The sequence below is a fragment of the Histomonas meleagridis genome, assembly GCF_020186115.1.
Source record: "Histomonas meleagridis strain 2922-C6/04-10x chromosome Unknown contig_6, whole genome shotgun sequence".
NCBI lineage: Eukaryota > Parabasalia > Tritrichomonadida > Dientamoebidae > Histomonas > Histomonas meleagridis.
In genome coordinates, this window is record NW_027150902.1 from 520989 (window position 1) to 546738 (window position 25750).

Below are 25750 nucleotides of genomic sequence, written 5' to 3' on the forward strand. Positions count from 1 at the left end.
TAAATATTAAATTCATTAATTGTTTAATAGGAACAATTTTTTCCATTGCATTTCATTTTTCTCAATTTTAGTATTTAATGATACAAAAAAGTATCAAAATTCGGAGACCGTTTAATTTTTCGCTTAAGGGTAAAAAGAAATACGTTTATTAATAAAATGAAAAAAATGGAAACACGCGAACCAACACTTCGAAAATCGTTTGCCATACAAAAACAACAACCTACTTGCGCGTGTCCATTTTTTGGTTCACAATATATTGCGACAGGACTTTCGAATGGAACAGTTGTAATTCTTCCAGCAAATTCAAATACAAAAGCTAAAAGACTTTTTGGACACAAGGATTCGATAACCTGCATTACCGCAGGTATTGAACAAAATCAATTAGTTTCTGGTAGCAAAGATGGAACTGTGCGTATTTGGATATGTAATGAAGAAAATGATTCCTTTTCAATCAACATGAAATCAGAAATTTCTTCTATTGATCTTACACCAAGCTTTGACAAACTTCTTATTGGAACTCGTAATGGAAATGTAAGTGTTTGGGATCCTCGAAAAATCGAAAATATTATTCAAATTCCTAACCAAAAAGATGGTGTCGACAGTGTTTCTATTTCATCTGATGGTCTTCTTGCACTTACAGGCTCAGAAACTGGAATATGTAGATTATTTGATCTTCGAAGTGGCGAAATGGCACATTCCTTTACTGTAAAATCAAACATTACATCAACATCTATTCGTCAAACAGGAAATTCAATTGCTATTGGCCTCGAAAATGGTTCTGTTGTTCTTTGGGATTGTCGAAGTCAACAAGTTTTAAACAATTCCACACTCTTTCAAAGCAAAGTCACATCAGTTTCATTTCATCCAACACAATCTTTATTACTTGTATCATCTTCAGATGGTTCAATTTGCATTTGTAATGGAGATACTATAAATCCTATTTATACATTACAATGTCATACATCAGATGTAATAAACGTTGCTTGGTCACCAGATGGAAGCGTGTTTTCTTCTGTTGGTAATGATCATCGTGTCGTTTTGTGGGATGCGCCGATCGTTGACATCAAACCACCGATACCGGAGACCGTTAACAAAAATCAACGATCAAAAACCCGTGAAAAACTCGGGAAATGGAATGAGACGATTCCACCTGAGCCTAAGCCAGAACCAATACCAGAATCAGCCCCAACAGAAATTAAATACGAAGGGGTTGATAACATGCGTCGATATGTATCAATTATGCATGAAATCACAGATCAAATTGCTGTCTTATCAAAAATGTTATCTAAAATCGAAGCTCGAATGAATGCAATGGATGAACAAATTGCAATCTTAGAGCAACAAAAAAGAAAACAAGCAAAGGAAGCATTAAAAGGCAGAATATAAAATTATCAATAAAAATTCTAACGTTTTTAAAAACATGAAAAAATTGCTGAAAACGATGTATAACCATCAAAAACAGCATATTTAAGATTGTCTATGGGCGGCGTCTGGCAAACAGGACAAAAGGGTCTGTCGTTGAGTGCATTTTGTATGCAATCTTGGCAAAAGATATGTTGGCACATAAGTTTAACGGGCGCTTGGCACTTTTTGCCACAAATCTGACATTCATTGGGTGATGTGCATTGAGAGAAAAGCTTCGCTCTTGAAGCAATGAATGCTTGTCGTGCACCATCTAAATCCCAAACAAGTTGGGCAAAATAAAAAAATTTAGTAATAAGATATATTTTGGAAATATGTGATTCTTTCCCATAAATAAAATCACTTAGAGTAATACTGTCTGATTGTTGGAAAAAATTAAGCCAAAAACTTGTTACAAAAATTCCCCGAATTATGACGGTAAGGCGATGCCAAATTGCAAAGAAACCTCGTTTTATTTGAAGAACTGTAATTATGTTAAAGCCAATTAATAGTAATTTAAATGATAAAAAAAGACAAAATAAAAATAATGAAACTAGAAGTGATTTGATATATGCTGAAGTGAGTGAAAAATCATTGTGATCAAGAGATTCAATTCCGAAATGATTAATAAGTAGTAAAAAACAAAATATTGATGTGATTACGAAAAAAAACATTCCAAATATTGCTTTGCGTCTGTTTAGCTGAATATCTGGATTTGATAAAACTGAGTCAATTTGTATGTGTAACGTATATTCAAAGTAAAAGAAAATAGATAAAATGAATAACAAGATTACTGTAATTTTCCATATGTTAATAAACCAAAGGATGCAAAATAACACTATGACAAGCAACCCAAACATCGTGTAGTTACGTGTGAATGATCCATCTACACTCCATAGATCATTTTGCTCCATTGGTACACTGAAGTGTGATTAACGGTCTCAATCCACCGTTTTTTGATAAAAGTGAAATTACTTAACGTATTTTTGTAAAAAAGGCGATAAATAATTTACGATAAAATTTAATTGAAATTAGTGTCAGTTTTTTACGAGAAAAATGGAGGAAATGTGCTCTAGAAATCAAGGAATTGATGAAATAATATATCTACAAAAATCTTTACTTGAGATTGATAAAACAAATTATTTGGAAACATTGGATATGTTAATCAACAAAAATTATTTCAAAGATGAAAAATTATTTTCCCAATTGTTTGATCAAGTGTTATGGGCTTTTCAATTAAGACCTAAAAAATCAGAAATTTTATGTAATTTTTTAATAGAAATTATCAACATTCAAAAAGAAAATATTTCTGATATTGATATTTCTTTAATTATTAATAAAAAAATTAAATCAATTTTAATAGAAAGGCCTGAATCGGAGCATTTTACTTCAATGAAGAACATGTTTGATTCACTAGGATTAAAAGAAATGAATTTTACTAAAGATGATATTGAAAAATTAAAAAATTTATTAAATTTCGAAGAAGACAAAAATGATATATTATATATATTATATCATGATAAAGTTGAAGATTTACAAATTCTATCATCTCAAGCAGGATTTGATTTAACAAAATCTCTTCCAAATAATAATGTAACATCTATTTTCTTTAGTTCTACACCTACATTAATACAATGTGCTGCATTCTTTGGTTCAATTAATTGCTTTAAATTTATTTTATTAAATTCGGAAAGTGCTGAAATCAAAGATTCAAATGGGAATGATCTTATGTCATATGCAATTTCTGGTGGCAACACAGAAATTATACATTTATGCGAATCGTTTCAATACGATATAAATACTGCATGCGAACAAGCAGCTTTTTATCATTATCTAGAAATTTTACGATGGTTAATAGATGATAATAATGTTAATTATCAAACATATTTTATCTTTGCTGCAAGATCAAATAATATTGAACTTATAACATATGTTTTTAAACAATTTAAAGTAACTAATGAAGATATAATTAATGCTTTACAAAATGCAATTCGAAATGGTTGTATTGAAGCATTAAATTATTTGTTAAAATATGTTAATGGTTCATTAAATATGTTAATTTTTGAAGCTATACATTATTCTCAATTAGAAATTCTTGAAATATTTGCATCTGATAAAAGATTTGATTTTAATGCACGAAATATTTCTTTTTTATTTTTAAAAAAGTTCTATTTTTCGTTTTAAAATTTATTTAAATGTTTTGAAACACCACTTATTTATGCCGCTGAAGTTGGAGAAATAACAATTGTAAACTTTCTTTTATCATTACCACAAGTAAAAATGGATTTATATGATGCATATGGAGCTTCTGCAATTCATATTGCTGTAAGGAATAATCATTTAAATGTTATTGATTCTATATTGTTAAAGAATAAAATTGATATTAATCACTTAGATGCTGGTGATATATCTGCATTAAGTGAATCAATTTCATTGGAATCTGCTGATATTTTAAAACGCCTTTTAGAAGATCCTAATATTAATCCTAATGTTACTGATGAAGATGGTTATACACCTCTTTTACTTGCTATAGAATCAAATAAATTAGAACATATTAATGCATTACTTAATCATAATTTGATTGACACCAAAAATGTGTTTTGTTTTGCTACAAAAACTCATTCTGATGATGTAATAAAGTTATTAGTTGATAATCCAAAAATAGATATAAATGATAAAAAAGCAATTAAACTTGCTTTCTCACAGAAATATCTTTATGAGATTAATTTAATTATTAGTTCTGATAGATATAATATTAATGAAGTATTTGATGATGGAAAAGTTCTTTTGGTTTTTATACAATTTTACATTTATTATGTGAAGATTCATCGTTTTATGATATACTTCATCAAGTTCTTGATAGAAAGGATATTGATGTAAATGTAAAAGATTCAAATGGAAAAACTCCACTTCATTATTTGTTTCAGCAACAAGAAGATGTTCCTGATTTCATATTTCAAGACAAAAGATTTGATTTTAATGCAAAAGATGTAAATCTAATTCTATTTATATTTCTCAAACTCCTCTTCATTATGCTGCTTGTAACTGGTCAAATAATTCGATCATTAATTTGATTAAAATAGATGGAATTGATATGAATCCAATTGATGTTTTTTTTAATTTGTTTAAAAATGGAATTTTTTTGTGATATTTAAAACACCTTTGTTTTTAGCATCAGAACTTGGCTTAGCAGAAAAAGTTGAAATACTTTTACAATGTCCAAATGTAAATACAGATATAGAAATTGAAATTTGTTTTTTATGTTTTCTGTTTGTTTAATAATTTTGGTGTTTATTTTTTGCTTATTTTACCGCAGTTCAAATGGCAGGAAGAAAAGGAAAATTTGATGTTGTTCGTATTTTTGAAAAATATAACAAAACAGGATTAAATCAAAACAATAGTAGCTGTGATATATTTTAAAATAAAAATTTAAGTGTATTTAAAAAAATTTTTTTTTATTTACTTAACAAATATATATTACATTTATTCAATTAAAATAAGTTTTTCTTGCATGAAATCTTTTCGTTGGATGCATTGTCTTTTTCTGTTCTGTTTCTTTATCCCAAGGAAGTCTTCTTTCTGATTTCGTATTGAATGGATATGATATTCCTAAATGTTTTGGTTTTTGTTTATATTCATTATTTAAATTTTGTGTTCTTGATTTCCGTTTTGGTTTTACATCCAATGGAACCCAAAATGAACATCCGCCTCTATTCCTTATGATATCATCATCATAAGTTTGTAATTTTGGATTTTCAGGATGTAATTTTTGGTTTTTATTAACTTTCGAAAAATTATTACGAACATTAATTTTATTAAATAATTCATCATCAAGATCAGTTGCAGCACTAAATTTATCGATATCATAATTAATAGTTGAAGAATTACTTTGGATTTCACCTATATCAAACAAATCACCGCTTTCACATAAAACTTCTGAATTGGAATAACTTTGATTGTTTGATATTTCGTTATGAATTAAATCATTTTGAATTCCATTATCAATGAATTCATTGTTGAAATCAGTTTGCATTCCTTTTTCGATATAATGTGGTTCATTAAAAATTTCAAACTCATTTTGTGTATTCGTTTCTTTATTTTGTTGTTGAACAGGTTCAACAAATTGAGATTCAATGAATGATTCGATTTGTGATTCTTCAATGAAAGAAAATGTGAATTTTGCATCTTTTGAAGTTCCATTAATTCCAATTCCATCTAAAATAGCAATTCCTAATGAATTAGTTCCTAAAATTGTATTTCGATATTTACGTATTTCATTTTCTTTTTCAGGATATAATTTATAATATTCTTCTTCATTTTCATATTCTGGAAAATTCTTTTCTTCATTTCGATTATTAACATTATTAACATCTGGATAAATATCGGAATTAATTGGATTATTTCGAGTATCAATGGATTTTAAAGAAGGTAATTTTTGTATAAGTAATTGAACCTTTTCAATTGATGTTATTTTAGATGAAGTTATTGATATAACAACAATGTTAGGAGCAAAATTTGCAATAAGTGATGGATCTGAAATATTTGTGTAATTTGCTCTAAACTCTTTCATTTCATTAAACACGGTGTTGATTTGAAGTCCTTCATCACTAATTGGATTTTGTGATATGTCTAAGCGAACAAGTGATTGAAATTGTCCAAATGGCGTTAATGATGTTAAACTATTAAGGGAAACATCAATATGTGAAAGAAGTGGAAGATAAAATGGTGGGAAATTACTGATGGAATTGGAGGATGCACAAATCCTTCTGAGGTTAAGAAGTTGTTGAAGCCCAGAAAGAGAAATAAGTTGACATCTTTCAATTTTAAGTGTTGATAAACACGGGAAAGAATTTAAACCAAGGAGCCTTCGAATTTTGTTACCGCTAAGATCTAGAATTACAAGTTTGGGAAGTGGAGAACGAATAAAAATTGAAGAAATTTGATTATCAGATACATCCAATTGTCGTAGGTTCGTATTCCCTTCTAAATTCTCCAAAACAGTAATTAAATTCTTTGATAAATTCAGAACGTGAAGGTGTGTTAGATAAAATAAATTTTCAATTTTTGAAATTTGGTTGGATGATAAGTCTAAATTTACAATTGACTTGCAGTATCTAAGTTGTTCTTCTTCTATAATTTCAATGTTATTATTAGAAGCCAGCAAATTTTTGATGATATTTGGAGATGGAAGACCAGCAAGTGATGTTAAATGAGAATTTGAAACATCAATTATCTGAGATGCTCTTATTTGAAGGTCATGAACATTTTTTTTGTTCGCAAATTGAAACCCTTGATTTTTCATCAAAAAATATTGGCGGTAAAAATAAACGTACAAAAAAAATTTTTTTGATCTAAAAATCTTTTAAAGACAAACAAAGATAGCACTTCGGTCATGAGACCATGAAACAGAGGCCCAGAGTAAAGAAATATAGAAAAAATAATCAAGTGCACTTGATTTATAAATCCAAAACAATTAATCTAAAACATTTATTCCTAATAAATTTGGTGTCAACTATGAGCTAACGAGCTTCTAAAGGCGAATTTAAAACAATGCAATTCGGATTAAATTGAGGAGAAAAACAATGTTTGAAATTAACATATTGTTATTCTTTGAAATTATTTGTTAAAAACCATTAGTAGCTTAGCTTCTGGTGGTAGCCAAAGCTTGAACTCTTTGATGTAACCATAGCCTCAATTATAGTCCGTTTTTTAATTTCTTTGGAAATAAAAAAAACATCAAGCTTTTTGAACTAATGCAGCAAAAATGAATTGAAAAATTTCAACTTTTCCATCAATTGAAATGCTGTTAACCAATTTGCTTCTTCACTACGAATTTTAAGATCTTTCCTAAAATAGCATAACGTGTACTTTTTTGAGGAGCATGCTCGAATGAATTGATATTAAATGAAAGAGGCACATACTATTTATTAATGATTTTTATGAATCGAAAATTTTTCATTATTTTTATTATTTGATATCACGTTAGAAAGAAAATGAATAGGGCACTTTATTTTTTTCAAGAATTTATATTTTTATGATATACACCTGTTTTTTTCATGTATATATTTGCCTAAACATGTTATCTGATATTTAAATATATTCAAAATTCAGAGAACTCCATTGAAAAGTTTGCGAGATAATCACAAATACGCTCCAGATTCTTTAGCAAATATCTTGATGAATTTTAATGTATTTATCTCCAATTCAGATATATTAAATTATCGTGTTCTCGTTTAGTATAATTACAAATTTGTTTCTATGTTATTTAAAGCTATATCCGATTTTTACCATTTTTTATCTCTATATATTTGATACGTCAATGCGCGAGTCAAATTGAATCCATTCAAAAATTTTTTCTAGAATGAGCTCTGACTACTTTGCAAAGATTCCCGAGTGCGTAGGCGATTTTCAGTTTATAGAACCTATCGATTATGGTTCTTCAGCAGCTATATGGAAAGCAAGACATAACGTGACAAAAGATTTGGTTGCCATAAAATGTATCTCAAAAGCAAAAATTAAAAAAGAAAATTTACAAAAAAGACTAATATGCGAGATATCTGTACTGCAAAAAATAAGCCATCCTTTAATTTCACAATTTTTTCAATACTTGCAAGATGAAAACTTCCACTACATTGTCATCGAATATGCACCTAACGGGGATCTTTTAAAGTTTGTAAATACAAGAGGAAGAGTAATTGAGCCAATAGCACGTAAATTTTTCACACAAATAATAACTGTCCTTGAGTACCTACACAAAGAAGTCAAAGTCATTCACAGAGACCTCAAGCCCGAGAACATATTGTTAGACCAATATTTTAACATTCGAGTTATCGATTTTGGTTTATGCCATACATTCCAAGAAGAAGATGAATATTTCAAGACAATGTGTGGCACACCTGCTTATGTAGCTCCCGAGATGATTACAGGTCAGAGCTATACCATTGCAGCCGAGATATGGAGTGCCGGAATTTTATTGTATGCATTAGTTGTAGGTAATCTTCCATTTAAAAACGAAGATCTACAAACACTTCTTAATAACATTGCTTATTCTCCCATAGTTTTTCCTACTGATTTATCACCATCACTAACAGATCTTATCAAGAAAATGTTAATTAAACAACCTGAAGCACGTATCACCATTGATAAGATCAAAGAACATCCTTGGTTTTCACTTAGCGAGTACCAAAACCTTTCGCACTTTGTCAAACGTTGGGAAAACTATAACGGCTCCTTCGACGGTTTTGACCAAAGTATTTCCAATGAGCTCAGCGCGTTGGGATTGGATACTTCGAACCTAAAGCAAATGCTGTTTTCACGCGAGAACAATGATAGTACTGTCGTTGCATATTTAATCAAAAAGAAGATGAAAACAAGCGAAGAGTTCAACAATATGCTTGCGAAAGGGCTAAGTGAACTACAATTTAAGAAAATAGTCACAAGAACACCACAGCCACAAGCGACATATGTGAAATTAGAATCAAACAGAAAGTTTTTACCTGTCGGAAACTGCAGAAGAATCGTAAAGAACGAATGCCCAATTAAGTCACAAAGAAACATACAGCCAATGAGACCTGCTGCTGTGTTACCTTTGATGAATCGACCTTCATTTATATCGGCGGCAGTCGGACAACGTGGAAATGGTCTTTGATCTGGTGTCCGGAAATGTTACGATGAGAAGTACTTGCGCGGGATCTTTTTTCTGTCGAATATTTTGATTATTATTAAATTTTATTTTGTATTTTTGTGAAGAAATAATTTCCAAACGGTCGCCTATCGTATGATGTTGAATTTAACCGCATCAAATTTCAGTAATTTTGAGAAACCACTCAAAGTCATTCAAATAATTGTGTGTGATTCATTTTTTTCTTATGTTTACAACGAACTAATGGATGAAAGCTTCAGTTCAGACGAAAATAAAACTCCCTCTTCTGTACAGTGCTTTCTAATTAAAGTTATTGTAGCTATAGTAGTTGCTGTAATAGTAATTGTAGGAGCAATTGTTCTTGCTACCACTCTAACAAAATCAGATCCTGATTTTAAGGATACAGAACCGATACCCTCTCCAACATATCAAATTTCAAATGAGCCAGAGCCACAACCATCGTCTGAACCAGAGCCGCAACCAACATCTGGTCCATCACCAACGTCTGAACCAGAACCAACTCCTGAATTTACATTCCCTCACAATATCTCATATTATCAAAATTATATGGAAAGTATGGCACAATTCATACAAACAATTCAAATGGAAGATGGAGCTATTTTAGATCATATAATTTTAACCTATGCTCGAACACGAATTGTTCCTTATTTTTCTTGTACAGCAGCTGAAGGTCTCCTTGTTACTGGAAATCAATCTTATCATGAAAATGTTCGTAAATTCTGTGAATGGTATTTCAATCATCTCAACAAGGAAGGCTTAACAGACAGATATGTTGCTGGTAGTATTTTTGATTATTATTATCAACTTATTTCAGAAGTTCCTGAATACGAAATTACAACAAATGAAGAAATGGATTCTGAAGATTCGTATGCTGCATTATTCCTTAATCTCCTTTATCATTATGCTAATCTTTCTTATGATTATAACTTCTTAATCGAACATCGAAGTGATATTGATCTTGTTTCATCAGTACTAACTAATCCTGAGATTCTCAATGATTGCCTTACTTATGCTAAAAGCACATACCACATTAAATACAATATGGATAATAGCGAGGTGTATTCAGGCTTTCTTGCTGCTGAATGGATTTACAGAAATGTTTTTAATGATGATGCGAAAGCTGATGAATTTCACCAACATTCGAACAGACTCATTCAAAAATTTGAGGAGGTTATGTGGAGTGAAGTTCACCAATTCTATAAGTACCATGCTGATCAGGCGGATAGTGAATGGAATTTGTCTATTTTTCATCCACAAGGATTGGCACAGATTTTCCCACAAATATATGGGTTGATTGATCCAAATGGAAATCGATCTCAAATATTGATGGATTGGTTTGTGGAACAATTCCCATTGTGGATGACACTCGAACAATCTGATGATGGATTTCCTCACGCTGTTGCTGGAAGAGCTTTGACAATTGGTCATAAATGGGAAACAGTTGTGGAATTTCTTGACAACATAAAGAAAAAGTTTGTTGACACTGGCTTTGAGAGTGGGAAATTCTATAGTGCGGAAATTGGACATGCGATGCATATTATTCGCAATATTTTGGATTGCGAAACATGCACGTTTTCTGATAATTAGTGTTTATTAAATCGAAATAGTGATCTAAAGTTTTAAAATTCAAATAAGATATTCGGATTAATTACCAAAAAAATAATTTTCAAAAATTGTTAATTTATAAATTTGCCATATATTAACTTTCGGAATTTTTTTCTCCATTAACTTAATCGCAACTTGAGATTTTCTCGTTCAAGAAAAATTGCTAGAACACTTTTTTTTGTTAAGCTGCATTTGATCAATCAAAAAAATAAAAAAAAACGACACGAACCAGATTCGAACTGATGCGGGACAAGCCCATGGGGACTCTAATCCCACGCCTTAACCACTCGGCCATCGTGTCTTCATTTCTTTTTGAAACAGGAATGTTCATAATAAATTTAATACTAAAATTGTTTCATCAAATGTTGTTTTGCATTTCCAAAAATTAAATAAAGTATAAATTATTTATTTATTGGATACCACAACCAGACTTCTTACCTGCTTCAATATCAAAACGCTATGTATATATATATATATATATATATATATATATATATATATATATATATATATATATATATATATATATATATATATATATATATATATATATATATATATATATATATATAGCTTACAAAAATTTAATTATAATCATCTTCTTGTAATGAATTTATTCTTTTATATAGTTGAAAAAATTCGATGGGAGAAGTGATATAGAATCTGTTCAAATGGATGTGGTAATTTATCTTCTTTGCATTCAAATTTATTAAGTGTTTCATTTATCTTATTTTTCAATATTTTTTTCATCATTATTTGTTGATTTTAAGCAGTCTTTTTCAAATAGATTTCCTTTAATATGATATAAAAATATAGAATCTGATGTAAAATCAGTTGTTTTTTCCTTTTTAGTAATTACAATAATTCACTTATTTTAATACAAATGCGTTTTGTAGTGGAAATAAATTTTTTTTACTAACAAATTATGATGAACAATGTTATGACTTTTCATAATCATCACTATGCTGATTAATGTCTTGATCAGTTTCGTTGTTTTCTGTGTCATAAAATACAAATCCGAAATCTGATTGATTAGCTTTAGGACGAAATTCACGATATCCAACGATTTTCCCTGTAGAACATGTTTTTGGATTTGAACAATGCTCTTTGTTTTTTGTCTTTGGAAACTTTAAACGATTTGATGTCATTTTTGGTTTTTCCTTTTTAACATTTTCGAGTTCTTGTTTTGTAATGGATGATCGGAGTTCTTGAAGTTCTTCATTAATATCCTGAAGAGCGACTGGTAAACCATATGGTTGATTATTCCTGAGAGCATTCCATGCATCGATCATTTTAGGATGATAATTTTTAATGTGTTTATCTAAATAATACATTGCTTTATATGATTTGTTGCAAACTGGACAAGTATGAACAACAGATACATCAGCTGCTGGATTTCTTGGAATAGAATCTAATGTTTTAATTGATTTTTCAAGTTTGTTTCTAAGATACTCAATTTCATGATCTTTACGTTTCAATTTATTGCGAAGTTTAAGTTGTTCTCGTAATAAGTAATCAACAGCAATTTGTAATAATTCATAAAATTTAGCTGACAATGGAAAAGGAAGAAATTGTCTTTCAACAGCGCCAAATTTAGAATCCACAAAACTATATATTAAATTTTCAATTGAATCTTTATCTTGTGTTGATTTCACAAAATCGATATTTAATTTATTTACTAAATTCCAATCAAATTGGTTAAGTGTATAATGAAATTTTGTTTCATAATATGCATCTCCGCAACATGGAACTTGAGCAATTTTCATGAAAATTAACGTACATTTGATTGCACTTTTGTGTTAATTCAGACCAAACAGAGCTTGTGAAAATTTAAATTTTTGTTTTGGTCAAGACGAACGGATGTTCATTCGCCGAGATGCTAAAAACAAACAACACGCACGAATTGATTGTCCTGATACTCGTGTTGAAGGATAATTTATCGTTGCAATATTCTTAATTCAAAATATATCTTTATTCATCTTTTATAAAATACAATTCGATCCTAAGTTAGGTGTTAATTCTTCCTTTTGTTTCTGAGATGTCTTATTGTTTTCTAAAAATGGTTAATTATAATTAATGTGAAATCCAAAAGTTAAAAAATTGGAAAAACTCCAAAGCTTTGTCAAAAGAAACTTGTGATTAGTGGTAAGAGCTTTATCACCACTTTGTTATCCTAAAACGATTTCTGGTGAATTCTTGCCTTTTCACATAACATTTCTTAGAAAACTGATCGGTTTTTTTGGCAAAAAAAAATGCTGAAAAGAACACTTGCAAGAACCAGGATTTTAATTATTGGATGTGATTATCCTGTATTTCATACTTATTGGAGAACTTATGCGCAAAATGTAGATCAAGAAATCTGTGGATTTGTTTCACAATATAAAGATCCACCACCAATTGTTTCATTTAAAGGACCTTTTAAAAATCCATTTCATGTATTTCCACTAAAAGATCTTGAAAAAGCGATTCAAAAGTATCGAGTACAAAAATGTCTAATACATATTCAAGATATTTCAATGAGAGAAGCTCAATCTATCATTAATCGTATAATTGCATGTGGTCATTGTGAAGTTGAATTTCTCCCAAGGACAAAAATCAAATCGTTCAAACCCGTTATTACTGTATCTACTCTTGCGCCAGGTCTTGGCAAGACCCAAGTTTGTCGTTATTTTACCCACATATTAAATACACAGATACAGCGAAAAGTTGCAGTAATTTTTCCCATCACTGAATTAGATTATCTTACTGTTCCACGCGAGTTTTCAGTTGAGAGTGGACTTCATTATGTCTTTGAGCCCGGTGATGATATACCTCCAGATATTTTTTCAGATTCAGATTCCTGGCAAATCAAACTTTATCTCAACAACGGTGCCACTGTTTATGCATCTACTGACATACGTCGTGCCATAATTCTTGCTGAACAAATCTCTGATGTGATTATCTATGATTCACGATCATGTGAAATGCCGAACATTGCCGCCGATTACTCTTTTTGTATTACATCTCCAGCAGCTTTTGATAACATTCGAAAGTATTCACTTTGGCCTGGCCTCATAAATTTCCTTCTCTCAAAAAACGTCATTGTTGTCTCAAAATTCCATGAGATCCTCACAAAAGAGCGCAAATATTACTATGAAAAACTTTCCGATCCAGAACATCGTAAAATATATTTTGTTCGTAGCTCATATGAATTAGAAGATTCATCTGTAGGTCTTGATCTCTTTGGTCAGAAAGTATTAGCTGTTGATCATGTTGAAAACATTGGCTCCGCTACTAAATTAGCAACACGATTAGGAGCACATAATGCTAGTTCAATAGTAACATCATTTCCACGTCAAGCGTCGCCTACAATGCGTTCGACGTTAACCAAATCGACCAAAAACGATGATGCCGAAATCATTGCCAAAATTAATCAATCAGATGCCGACATAATCATTGTATCAATTGAAAAAGACTTAGTTGGCATTAATGCAGGTAAACGCGTGTTACATACATCGCCAGAAATTGAAGATTTGGATTATAGTTTATATGGATATTTACGAGATCATTTCTCACAATATCAAACTGCGCCACTTATGTCTCATTTTAGTGCTCAAGCAGATATATTAGGAACATTAGCACACGCGAGTGATCGGGAATTACATGTCGGAAATAACAATAGCGCTAATCGCGAAGCGTTATGTCGACTCTTTTTACAAAGTCATTTATCTCCTGGATTTAAAGTTACAACAGGAGAAGTTATTGACGCATTATCAAATAAAACAGGTCAACTCGACGTAGTCGTAGTGAATGACTCATGTCCAAGTTTGACTATTGATACTACTGGTTCTATAATTGCTCCGATTTTAGCAGATAATGTTTTATCTGTTATCGAAGTGAAGACGTCATTGACTGCTGACCAACTCAAAAAGGCTTTAAGCCAAATGAGACCTGTTAAAGCTTTAATGACAACGCATTCGACATTAACAAACGCTGGTGGAGAAGTTATCGAAGATCCTTTAGATGGGAAAATATTGACTGGAATATTTGCATTTAATTATGTCGAGGGAATCGAGAAAAAAGTTCCCGAAATCGTCGACTTGTTTCCAGGCGTTGCAGATTTTATTGTATTGCCTGAGTATTTTGGATATTTTTCTGTGGATGTGTTAAAGGTTTGTGGTATAACTGTGAGTGAAAATGATGTTAAAAAAGGATATAAAATGTTTACTTCGAAAGGAATGAGTTTAGGCATCTTGTTCGGTATATTAAATTCTTTGGCCGCGAAAAGAAGATTTTCAGGCGCATATTGTACAAGATATTTGAACGGGAAATGGGGTGATCAAGATGATCAAACTGATCGAATATTGTTAAACTTAAAGGAAAACTTTAACATGTTGAACCAAATGATTTCGAAAAGGAATTTGGATAAAGAAAATAAAACTAAAATATACCAAAGTTTCGGTGATATGGAAAAAAGTATTAAAAAGAATTTCGTTAAAGATGAAAAGAATACAGAAGAAAAAAAATAATTTGTCCCATGTAAAATTTATTAAAAATAAAAATATTTATGAAATAATTATATAAATTGGTTTTTTCAAAAAAAAAGAATTTGGAATGAAAATTGTTTTAGAAACTTGAAAGTATTGCTATTAATACTAGAACAGGTATCGGAACTTCATCAGTGACTTTAAATGAACCATCAGCATGAGCATTAATCCTTTTTTCATCATGTGGCCGGAGATATTTTCCGTCCCATTTCCATGAAAAATCAGCATGAGCATTAATCCTTTTTCCAATATGTGGTCTAAGATATTTCCCGTCCCATTTCCATGAACCATCAGCATGAGCGTTGATTCTTTTTCCAACATGTGGTCTAAGATATTTCCCGTCCCATTTCCATGAACCATCAGCATGGGCGTTGATTCTTTTTCCAATATGTGGTCTAAGATATTTCCCGTCCCATTTCCATGAAAAATCAGCATGAGCATTAATCCTTTTTCCAATATGTAGTCTAAGATATTTCCCGTCCCATTTCCATGAGCCATCAGCATGAGCGTTAATTCTTTTTCCTACATGTGGTCTAATGTAGACTACTGACATGTCGAAATATTTTGGATTTTGTCATTTTCAATTGAAATTTCAATCACATTTTTTCTGGGATTGTAAGCACGTTCATTAACGGATTCTATCGTTAAGTTGGTTAAAGGTTAAGGTGTGTTCAATGAACTAATTCAAAAAGTTTGAAACGACACTTTTTTCCAGGAAACCTATCGATTTTAACGGCCGACGTTGAACCGAATTAACCGCCAAAACTATTAAAACCTTATGGTAATGATATTATATAATATTTTTCCAATATGAAATCATGATAAAATATTTGATCTCCCAAATTCAGTCACAATTGTTGGTTACTATTTGTTGCTTTGTTTATATGACATTCATTATATGTATAATAATCATTATTATGCACGGATAACATTTGAAGTTAATTTGTTTCATTTTATAAGAAATAAACGTCTTCAGTAACTTTTTGATTTATTTACTCGACGACTTTTTATGATATTTACATCGACAACTTTTTGATAAGTTCATGCTGTTGACTTTTTGCGTTTGGGGTGCCTTACCATTTGTTTTCAAATAATGGACAAAGTGAAGTCAGCCGTTTTTCTCCTGTGGCACCACTGATTATGAATCACTTACCTAATGATGATACGGCTGTCATAAACACAGGAGATCAAAAATCAAATTATTTATCAACCTGCTTGAAATTCCTTATTGAGCTTGAGAAAACTATATTCGGTTTAACTGAAGAAAACTGCGAGGCATCAGTTAAAAAAGTATTGGAATTATTCGATTCAAACTTCCCAAATACATTTAATTTTATCATAAGAAACATCGTTTATAATGCTTTTTCATCGCCAAAGAAAGTATTTGATATTTACTTAAATTTTTTAAAGACACTTCAAATGAAAGAAGAAGAAATTAATCAAAATATCGTTAACCTAATTTCAATTTTTATAAAACATATATCTACAGCTAATACACAAGAATCATATTATTTAATCGAGCAAATGATTGAACAAAATTTAATTGATAAAAATATCACTAAAAATATTAATTCAAAATATTTTTCTCATTATAAACCAAAAGAAGAAAACCAAAAACAAAATCATTTAGCATTTGTGTTTAATAGAAATGATCCAATAAAAAAATACTATTTGGATCATTATGAAGAACTTTCGAAGAATGATTGGGAACTTCATAAGAAATATATCAAAGAAGGACATAATCCAAACGAAATTGCAAAAATAATTCGAAATGATGAAATAGAAAAACTTCAAGAAATATCATCACAAACAAACTTTAATTTTAATCAAACAATTGAACCATCACTTTATGAAAGGTGCTCATTTATTAACCAAGAAAATGTTTCATTAATTGATTATGCAGCATTTTTTTCTTCAGTTAAATGTTTTAAATATTTACTTATAAATGGTGCTAAAGTAGAAAACTCAGGAAAATATGCAGTTGCAGGTGAAAATGAAGAAATCATTCATTTATGCGAACAAAATCATTCATCATTTGAAGGTTCTTTAGAAGCAGCAATTGAATTTCATCAAAATGATACCTTTAAATATCTTTATGAGAACAAATTAGAAAAAATACAACCAAAGTCAACATTTCAAATGTCTAAAGATAAAACTAATGATTTGGTAAGTTTTTGTATTAAAAAAGATAATTATGAAATTTTAGAATTTTTGGAAGAAAAAGTAATTAATGTTAATGCAGATAATATAAACGAATCAGCAAGAAATGGAAATTTATATCTCGTTAAATATTTCCTTCAAAGTAATCAAAAGATATTTTACTATTTGCTTCAGAATCAGGAAATATTGAACTTATAAAATATGTTTTAGATAAAGAAGGAATTGATGTTAATGTAAAAAAAATATGTTTTAATAATTTGGAATATGTTTTAATAATTTGAAACAGCACTTCATATAGCAGTTAGAAATAATAATATAGAAATAGTAAAATTACTTTTAGATAAAGAAGGAATTGATGTTAATGTAAAAAAAATATGTTTTAATAATTTTTTATATGTTTTAATAATTTGGAATATGTTTTAATAATTTGGAATATGTTTTAATAATTTGAAATATGTTTTAATAATTTGAAACAGCACTTCATATAGCAGTTAGAAATAATAATATAGAAATAGTAAAATTACTTTTATATAAAGAAGGAATTGATGTTAATGCAAAAAAAATATGTTTTAATAATTTATAATATGTTTTAATAATTTTTTATATGCTTTAATAATTTGAAACAGCACTTCACACAGCAGTTAAAAATAATAATATAGAAATAGTAAAATTACTTTTAGATAAAGAAGGAATTAATGTTAATGCAAAAAATATTCATTTGAATAATTTTATATATGTTTTAATAATTTAGAATATGCTTTTATAATTTTTTATTTGATTTAATGATTTGAAACAGCACTTCATATAGCAGTTAGAAATAATAATATAGAAATAGTAAAATTACTTTTAGATAAAGGAATTGATGTTAATGTAAAAAATATTCATTTGAATAATTTGGAATATGTTTTAATAATTTTATATATGTTTTAATAATTTGGAATATGTTTTAATATTACTTGACAGAAATTCAAATCGCACAACAAAACGGTAATAAAGAAATTGTAAATTTACTTTATGAAAAAAGTACAAAGGAAAATTTAACTCAGAGTCTTCGTCTATAAACATCAAATCTTCACTTTCAATAAGAAATGGAAATGAATCATTTATTGCTAATAATCAAAATCAACATTAGAAAGAGAAGTACTAAAACAAAAGTCGATATAAACATACAAACATATGAAAATCATTGAAATCACAATACACACTATGTATTTTACATATTACCAAATATAATCACAAAGCAAAATGGAAATACATAAATACATTAATATTATAAAACGCTTTATAAGAAAAACTTCAACAATAAATTCTTGGAATCAACATGAAAATAATCATGCAGGATTTTTTCATAATAATTTATTTGATTTCATTGATTTTGATATCTGCACTTGTTATTCATGTATTTCTTCCTTATTTAATAATATAACAAGTCGCATAATCTTTCACCATCACTCACTTACACTAGGCAAATTCATTCCCAAGTTCGAATACATTTGCTAATTCGTATGATTTTACTAAATCAAATTCATTCACTAGCTCATATTCATATACAAAATCAAATACATTTACAATTTCTTATCTATTTGGTTTAATATTAACTAATTCATTTCTTTTTTATGGCTTGAATCTATATTTAGTACAAACCATATCAAAGGTGATCACCTTTGCAAATGATTTTAAAGAAGAAACATTTATAAAAGTATAAAATTTCACATTATTATTCATTAAAGGATAGAATTAATTAATGAACTATAGTTCTGACCACTTTTCTCGACATCCTCTTGATCAGAAAAACAAATAATATATAAATAAAAACTATAATGAATGAACTCTATGTGCATTTTATTATTTTTTAAAAATTTTGTTCACTTGTTGATATACAAGTGATTGAATTTTTTCTCCCCACTTAAAATCGTCACTTTTTTGATTTTCAAATGGGATGAAAGAGTTGGAACTCAAAAACGTCATCAAATCTAATTTTCTACAAAGAATATGGTATCAATTAATTTAGAGAAAAACAAAAACTTTTTTTCTTGAATTTAGTTTCTTTTTTCTAAGTTCTATAATATTATAGAAATTTCTTTTAGATAGCCTAATTTACAATGATTTTTTGTGTGGCAAAATGCCTAAATTTAATAAATTTAATAAAATCATGGTAGCATTAAATGAATAGTCATTTTTATCCATAAAATATATTGAATCAGAAATAGAAGTATTATATAATATAGGGTGGTCAAAAAGTTCGTTCGTCTAATTTTTTTCAGTCAATCCATTGTATGCATTTTTAAATATTGATTTTGGTATTGAAGTTAATATTTCTTGGACTGTGTCAAAAAGCTCATTCTCGTTGCTGAATTCCATTCCCTCTAATAATTTCTTAAGGTAGCCGAATAGAAAGAAGTCAGAAGAAGCTATATCCGGTGAATAAGGGGGATGATCAAGTCTTTTTATTTTTAATTCTCTTAATTTTTCTGGTACATTGTGCGGTTTTGCGTTGTCCATGTGTAGGTATGTCCCTTTTGTCTGAATTTTTTTGTTCAAATCTTCGAGCACACAATTGGAAAAAAACTTTTTGTTGAACTTACTGCCTTGAGGAAGCATGGTGATTGATTTTATTTCATTGATTCCCCAAATTACTGATATCATCGCTTTCTTTGACCCAATTGTTTGCCTTGGTTTTGTTGGTATTTGTGCACCGGCTTCAATCCACATTGACTCTCTTCCATTTTTAAAATAGATCCATGTCTCATCTTGAGTGAATATTTTTGCAAGCTTCCTTTCCGATGCATTTGTAAGGAATTCCAGTAAGATGCTTACAATTTCAACTCTTTTTGCTTTCATTTGTTCGGTAAGAGCATATGGCACCCATTTGAAATTGACCTTTTTCATTGATAAATGCTTGATCAAAACCTTTTTGACAGTATTTTTGTTTGCCCCAATGTCTTTAGCAATTTTGCGAGTGCTTGCGTATGGATTGTGCAACAAATAATTTTGAATAATAAGTATTAAATCTAGTTTTTGGGGTCTACCACTTCTTGGAAGATCGTTTAACGTATTTCTTCCTTTTTTGAATTCTTTTGTTCTCAACTGAACTGTTCTGAGAGTTATCGCTTTAGGACCATATGTGTCGATTACTTCTTAATGTATGCTTTTGTTGTCATTGCCTTTTAGCCATAAATAATGAATTATGGCAAGAATTTCTACCATACTGTTTAGCATTTGATTCTTAACGTACATTTTTAACGTACAATAAAATTTTCTAAAGCGCATAATTTTATATACATTGAATAAAACAAAAAACATTTAAATAAAAAAATATTCTATACACTTTATATAATCCATATTTATGTTATTACATTCGATCACATAAGTATGTATAAAGAAAAGAGCTGGCGAACGAACTTTTTGACCACCCTATATAAGAAAAGAAAATTTTTATAAATAATTTGTTGTAAAAAAAATATCGTAGAAGGAAGATCCTCATATGCTTTCGGTGAATGATAGACGTAAAAGGGTCGAATATTCGAAAAAATTTTAGATGAATTTATTAAAGTTATAAAAAACTTTTTCAATACAATTTTAATTAATGATTAGTAAAAAAATTTTTTAAATATAAGTATAGAAAAATATATAGAGAATTAGGTAATAAGGTATCAATGATGATACAAAAATTCAATGTTTAATTATTTTATCAATTACACAGAAATGATATGGATATAACATACATATTATAACTTAAATACAAATATAATCTATAATACTCAAAAAATCAAATTATATTTAAATATTTTGAAAATAATCATTAAAAAAAAATTGGATCCATATGAAAAAGATAAAAGTATATAGGTTTAACTGCATCGTTTATATAAAAAAAAATATATAATTCAGCCTTAAAAGAAATTCTTACCTATATCAGTCATTAGATTTAAGATATCACAATATTTAATTTATTTGGAATGGTTAAAAAAATTAAAAGAGTATAGAGAAAAATACATAATATGATTTAAAAAATGAAATTATTTGTATGTTTGGAATTGCCTCTTTTGGAGAGCTTTAACTATGTTTGTATCAAAGATAAAAAGTATTTAATAAGTTATTAAGAATTACGATGTCCACTTCTTTAAATAAATATGAATGAGTGATAAATATCTTTTTTATTCATCAAAAAAAAAAAAAAGTGGCGTCAGAACTTTATGCAAAATATGATTTAATTTCATTTTTTTATAGATTATTAAAGAAATTGAACAGTTTCAAGAATTAAAGAAAGATATTATTTTCTTTTTGAATTTTCATTCAAAAATAAGCAAGAACAACTTTTCCTTCTTGGCGACCGTTAAAACGAGTCTGACATGTTATTTAAAAATTGTTCAATCGGCTTTACAAAAAGTGATTTATCGTGATAAATTTCATTTTATCAGAAATTATTCATTCGACTAAATCATAATGCAGAAAATCAGCTTTCAAAAAACGAATTATTTCGTTTCAAAAATTAATTTATTAATACAAAATCATTCCTTAATTCCTAATCTCGTTAAAACAAATTGGAATTGTTGTTCTATCATTTTACATAACTCCTCTAAGTCAATTAATTTCGGGATCATTGATCTATATTTTTCTTCCATTTTGAACAACAAATTATTTTTCTTCACAAATTTCATAATAAAGTAAGCATCAGGAATTAGACCCATCTCAAACAAAGCGAACAACACTGCATGGAATTGTTTCGCTCCAGCAAACATTGGCAATGCTGATTCAGTTTTCCCATTTTTCATAAGTTTACATCCAACGATAATGAGCATATCGTTGTTATCGTTCATGTTTCTGATGAACCGTAAAGACAATTCGATCATGTCATCTTCCATCAAGTAAAGCGCTGCTTCCTTATCAAGTCCGGCTATTTTCATTAAGAACGAACCTTCCAAATACATTTTACGTGAGAACAATGATATTGCTGTCGTTTTTAATTGCAATTTAACTTTTTCATTTAAGGTATTACCATTTATAATCAGTAAAAGTGTTGAATACAATGCATTAAAGAAGAAGTTTTCTTTTGTTGGGTCAGGGTCGAATATTAGTTCGGATGCTTCTTCAAATTTATTTAGGAATATCAATGATGCAAATTTTAGATCTTTAATTTTGCTTAAGTTTTCATTAGCTTTAATTGTTGACAAATATCTCAAATTAACTTTCTCTAATTCCCCATTTAAATTGATGCAATATTTGGAATGTAATCTTAAGTTTTTTGGATCTTTTTCTTTTAGAAATGTCCAAACATCTCTTGTTACATTTGAATAATAATCGAATTCTTTCCTATTTGATATGAAATACGAAAGGTTTTCATCTTCCATCGGCGGTGGCAAATATTTTGATATATAATTTAATTGTCTCCAATCAGAAATCCGAATGAATTTAACAATGTTATCACCTGCCTGAATTAATAACAATGAATCATTAACAACTTTAAAACTTTTCACTGTATAAGGACAATATTTAATCTCTTTTCCATTAATAGAGAACAAAGTTCTTCCTTCATAAAGGCCAAAAAGTATAGTTGCGTCATCATTAAAGTGTATAGTTTTAAGTCCGAATAAATTAAAGTTTTCTCGTCTTGAAATTTGCGTTTTAATGTTATAATAACTAATTGTTCCATCTGAATAACCAATTGCAAAGTTATCTTGATGATATGTGAAACATAATACATCGGAATCAATTTGCCGTGGTCGAATTCCGCCTTGTGCTATAATGCCTTTATCTTTTTCATATGCGAAGAACATTATCGAATGATTTTGTTGTAACACATAAAACTTTCCATTGTTTTGATTCGATATTTGTTCATCAATAGATAAATCAATGATTTTATCTTTGAGAATTAATGGATATTCTTTACCATCAATAAAGACACCTAAAATATATTGATCGCGTTCGACTATAAGTGCTCCATGATGTGAGCCATAACATTTAATTGTAGTCCCATGTGATTTAAACTTGGTGACTTTCCGTGTGTTTAAGTCTACAATTCCTGATTCGTTAGTCGTTTGCCAATATATTCGTAGTTTAGGGATATCATATGAGATAAATGTTATTGGAAATGTTGTGGCTTTAAATCGTTTCGTGTCATTAGTATCAAATAAATTACCTAATATAATATACCCACTCTTAGTACCTAAAACATACCATGTGCCATCACTGTCATATGAAGTAATATCTGATGGAAATGTGGGATCTATTGATGTGATACAAAATGTTTCAATATCAAAAAAAGCTAATCCAATGTCACTGTAGAAGACCGTTAAGTGGTTATCGTTTAACGGGCTTAAAACCGCCGATAATGGGGTGCCCTTTGAGAGCTTACATTGAAAATCGCGTGTCATAAAATAAATATGGTTCTTTTGCATATGATAAACTGATATTGTGCTGTTCTTATGGAACGTAATAAATTGGGTATGATCAGCTGGAAATTGTACAAGAAAAAGAAATGACGATGGTATGGATGTTGTATCAATAAGTTGAATTAATGATGTACTTTCAATATTAAAGTATAATAAATCACGCTCAATTAAAATAATGATATAGTTTGGTATATGAAGTGACCATTGCGCATCTTTAATTGGTGATTGTTGATTTAAAGCAACTTCTTCAAGAAATGAAGTGGGGGCTTCATATGTTGAATTATATGTATAAATTGAAAAAACATTTTCATACCCATGGAATAGAATTCGTTTTCCAGAATATGGATCAATTGAAAAATCTTTGAATTCACATGGCAAATTGACTTTCCAAATAATGGAAAAATTAATGAGATTTTCTGTTCGACTACCTTTCGTAAATTTAACAGCAATTAATTTCTTTGTATTTAATAATACTAAAAGAAGATCATCTTTCCATTGAAGACATGTACACCTGTCGGTTTTTGTAAGCAATGGTTTTGCAGATGCAATAAATCTACGGTTATCAATTTCCCATAAAAAAAGTCTTCCAGCTATATCACCAACTGCAATTATTCGTAATGTTGGATGAAAGCGGAGACACGAAACTGTATAAGGAGCTACTTCAATTGAATGTACATGAATAAGTTTTTTATCTCGAGCATGAGAAAGATGTACGCATGGACCTGTTGCATATGCAATTAAACCACTAAAACTCCAGTCAATACACCTGCGATTTTCAGGAAGATATTCAGGTGGAAATTGTGGTTGAATTTGAGATTGAATTTCATCTTCTGCTTCCATTTTTTATCATCCAAAAGTGACATAACCGATAAAATCACTTTTCATGTAAAGTTCAAATGCAAATTTTTGAGCTTCTTCAAGCAAAAAGATTCGTATAAATAATAATATTTTATTATTGTAATTTGCAAATCTTTAGGTAGATTCTCCAATTTTTCAAATAGAATAAACATGAATTCATGGTTTTTTACTTTGGCTTGATTATTCAGAATTGTTAAATCTAGGTTAAATTATGTTGATTTGACTTTTTAATTACAAAGAAAGAAATTGTTTAATTAAGGAGAATTAGGATCTTCTTCATCTTCATCAGGGAAAACATCACGTTTGGTTTTCCTCCAGACAAATGCAGTTACGATATATCCAATGAAAAGTCCAGCAAGGACATCATCAGTGTGATGTCTATAATCACGAATTCTTGTCGCACCAACAATCAATGGAATAAGAAGAATTACAAAACCTACAAAGGCTGCTATCCCACGACCACTCTTACATACCTCTTGAACAAAACATGCTAAAAAGTAAAAAGCAGACATTGAAGTCGAAGAGTGGCCAGATGGCCATGATTTGAATTGATCATCTTGTGTACTTTTGTCAATATTTGTGCAGTCTTCGTATTGTGTGTTGTTCCCACAGACAGCATAAACATCAGGACGAGGACGGCCAGCATATCTCTTGAGAATTTCGGTAGCTGAAAGAGTGTTTAGAAAACAGATAACAAAGACCCAAATAAGGGAAAAGATTCTGAATTCCGCAAAGTGTTGTGGGAAAAATTTGTGTAAAATTATGGATCCAACCACAAGAACAATGGCAACAATTGTAATAATTATACCAAGGAGCCACTCTGGTACACGGTTTGTTCCAGGGTGTGGAAACATTGAAAGAGAATCATGTGGTGGAACATACAAAGGCTGCATTTTAAGAGATAAGTAAAGAATAATAAAAAGAACTACAGAAACAGCTGCAACAATTAGATTTGGAATGTCTAATACGTTCAAACACTTCCTTTTGGTTGAGATTTCCATTGGATGATGTGAAAGAGGATTGTTTTTTCCGCTGGCAGAGGTTTTCAGTGAAATTTGAAAGCATATTCAAAATTTGTTAACATTACAAAAATATCATTTCAACATAAAATAATTTAAACCAATATTTTCCAACGGTTAACATGTTAT

General features: G+C 29.3%; 8 protein-coding genes across 8 annotated transcripts; 4 read left to right on the forward strand and 4 right to left on the reverse strand.

Moving 5' to 3' along the window:
- Window positions 1–165: 165 nt before the first annotated feature.
- On the forward strand, window positions 166–1386 carry GO595_008003 (POC1 centriolar protein-like A; the record flags this gene model as incomplete). Its single annotated transcript, XM_067921530.1, has 1 exon — window positions 166–1386. The coding sequence occupies one exon, from the start codon at window positions 166–168 to the stop codon at window positions 1384–1386; it is 1221 nt and encodes a 406-aa protein (XP_067771837.1).
- A 6376-nt stretch (window positions 1387–7762) lies between these two features.
- On the forward strand, window positions 7763–9049 carry GO595_008004 (CAMK family protein kinase; the record flags this gene model as incomplete). Its single annotated transcript, XM_067921531.1, has 1 exon — window positions 7763–9049. One exon carries the CDS (start codon window positions 7763–7765, stop codon window positions 9047–9049), a length of 1287 nt encoding a protein of 428 aa, XP_067771838.1.
- A 237-nt stretch (window positions 9050–9286) lies between these two features.
- Window positions 9287–10651, forward strand: GO595_008005 (discoidin domain-containing protein; the record flags this gene model as incomplete). The annotated part of the gene is made up of 1 exon (XM_067921532.1): window positions 9287–10651. The coding sequence occupies one exon, from the start codon at window positions 9287–9289 to the stop codon at window positions 10649–10651; it is 1365 nt and encodes a 454-aa protein (XP_067771839.1).
- Window positions 10652–11607: 956 nt separating this feature from the next.
- GO595_008006 (uncharacterized protein) lies at window positions 11608–11961 on the reverse strand (the record flags this gene model as incomplete). The annotated part of the gene is made up of 1 exon (XM_067921533.1): window positions 11608–11961. The coding sequence occupies one exon, from the start codon at window positions 11959–11961 to the stop codon at window positions 11608–11610; it is 354 nt and encodes a 117-aa protein (XP_067771840.1).
- Window positions 11962–13185: 1224 nt separating this feature from the next.
- GO595_008007 (GTPase) lies at window positions 13186–15177 on the forward strand (the record flags this gene model as incomplete). Its single annotated transcript, XM_067921534.1, has 1 exon — window positions 13186–15177. The coding sequence occupies one exon, from the start codon at window positions 13186–13188 to the stop codon at window positions 15175–15177; it is 1992 nt and encodes a 663-aa protein (XP_067771841.1).
- Window positions 15178–15274: 97 nt separating this feature from the next.
- On the reverse strand, window positions 15275–15748 carry GO595_008008 (Uncharacterized protein; the record flags this gene model as incomplete). Its single annotated transcript, XM_067921535.1, has 1 exon — window positions 15275–15748. The coding sequence occupies one exon, from the start codon at window positions 15746–15748 to the stop codon at window positions 15275–15277; it is 474 nt and encodes a 157-aa protein (XP_067771842.1).
- Window positions 15749–21863: 6115 nt separating this feature from the next.
- Window positions 21864–24584, reverse strand: GO595_008009 (uncharacterized protein; the record flags this gene model as incomplete). The annotated part of the gene is made up of 1 exon (XM_067921537.1): window positions 21864–24584. The coding sequence occupies one exon, from the start codon at window positions 24582–24584 to the stop codon at window positions 21864–21866; it is 2721 nt and encodes a 906-aa protein (XP_067771843.1).
- A 272-nt stretch (window positions 24585–24856) lies between these two features.
- On the reverse strand, window positions 24857–25603 carry GO595_008010 (PAP2 superfamily protein; the record flags this gene model as incomplete). Its single annotated transcript, XM_067921538.1, has 1 exon — window positions 24857–25603. One exon carries the CDS (start codon window positions 25601–25603, stop codon window positions 24857–24859), a length of 747 nt encoding a protein of 248 aa, XP_067771844.1.
- Window positions 25604–25750: the final 147 nt, after the last annotated feature.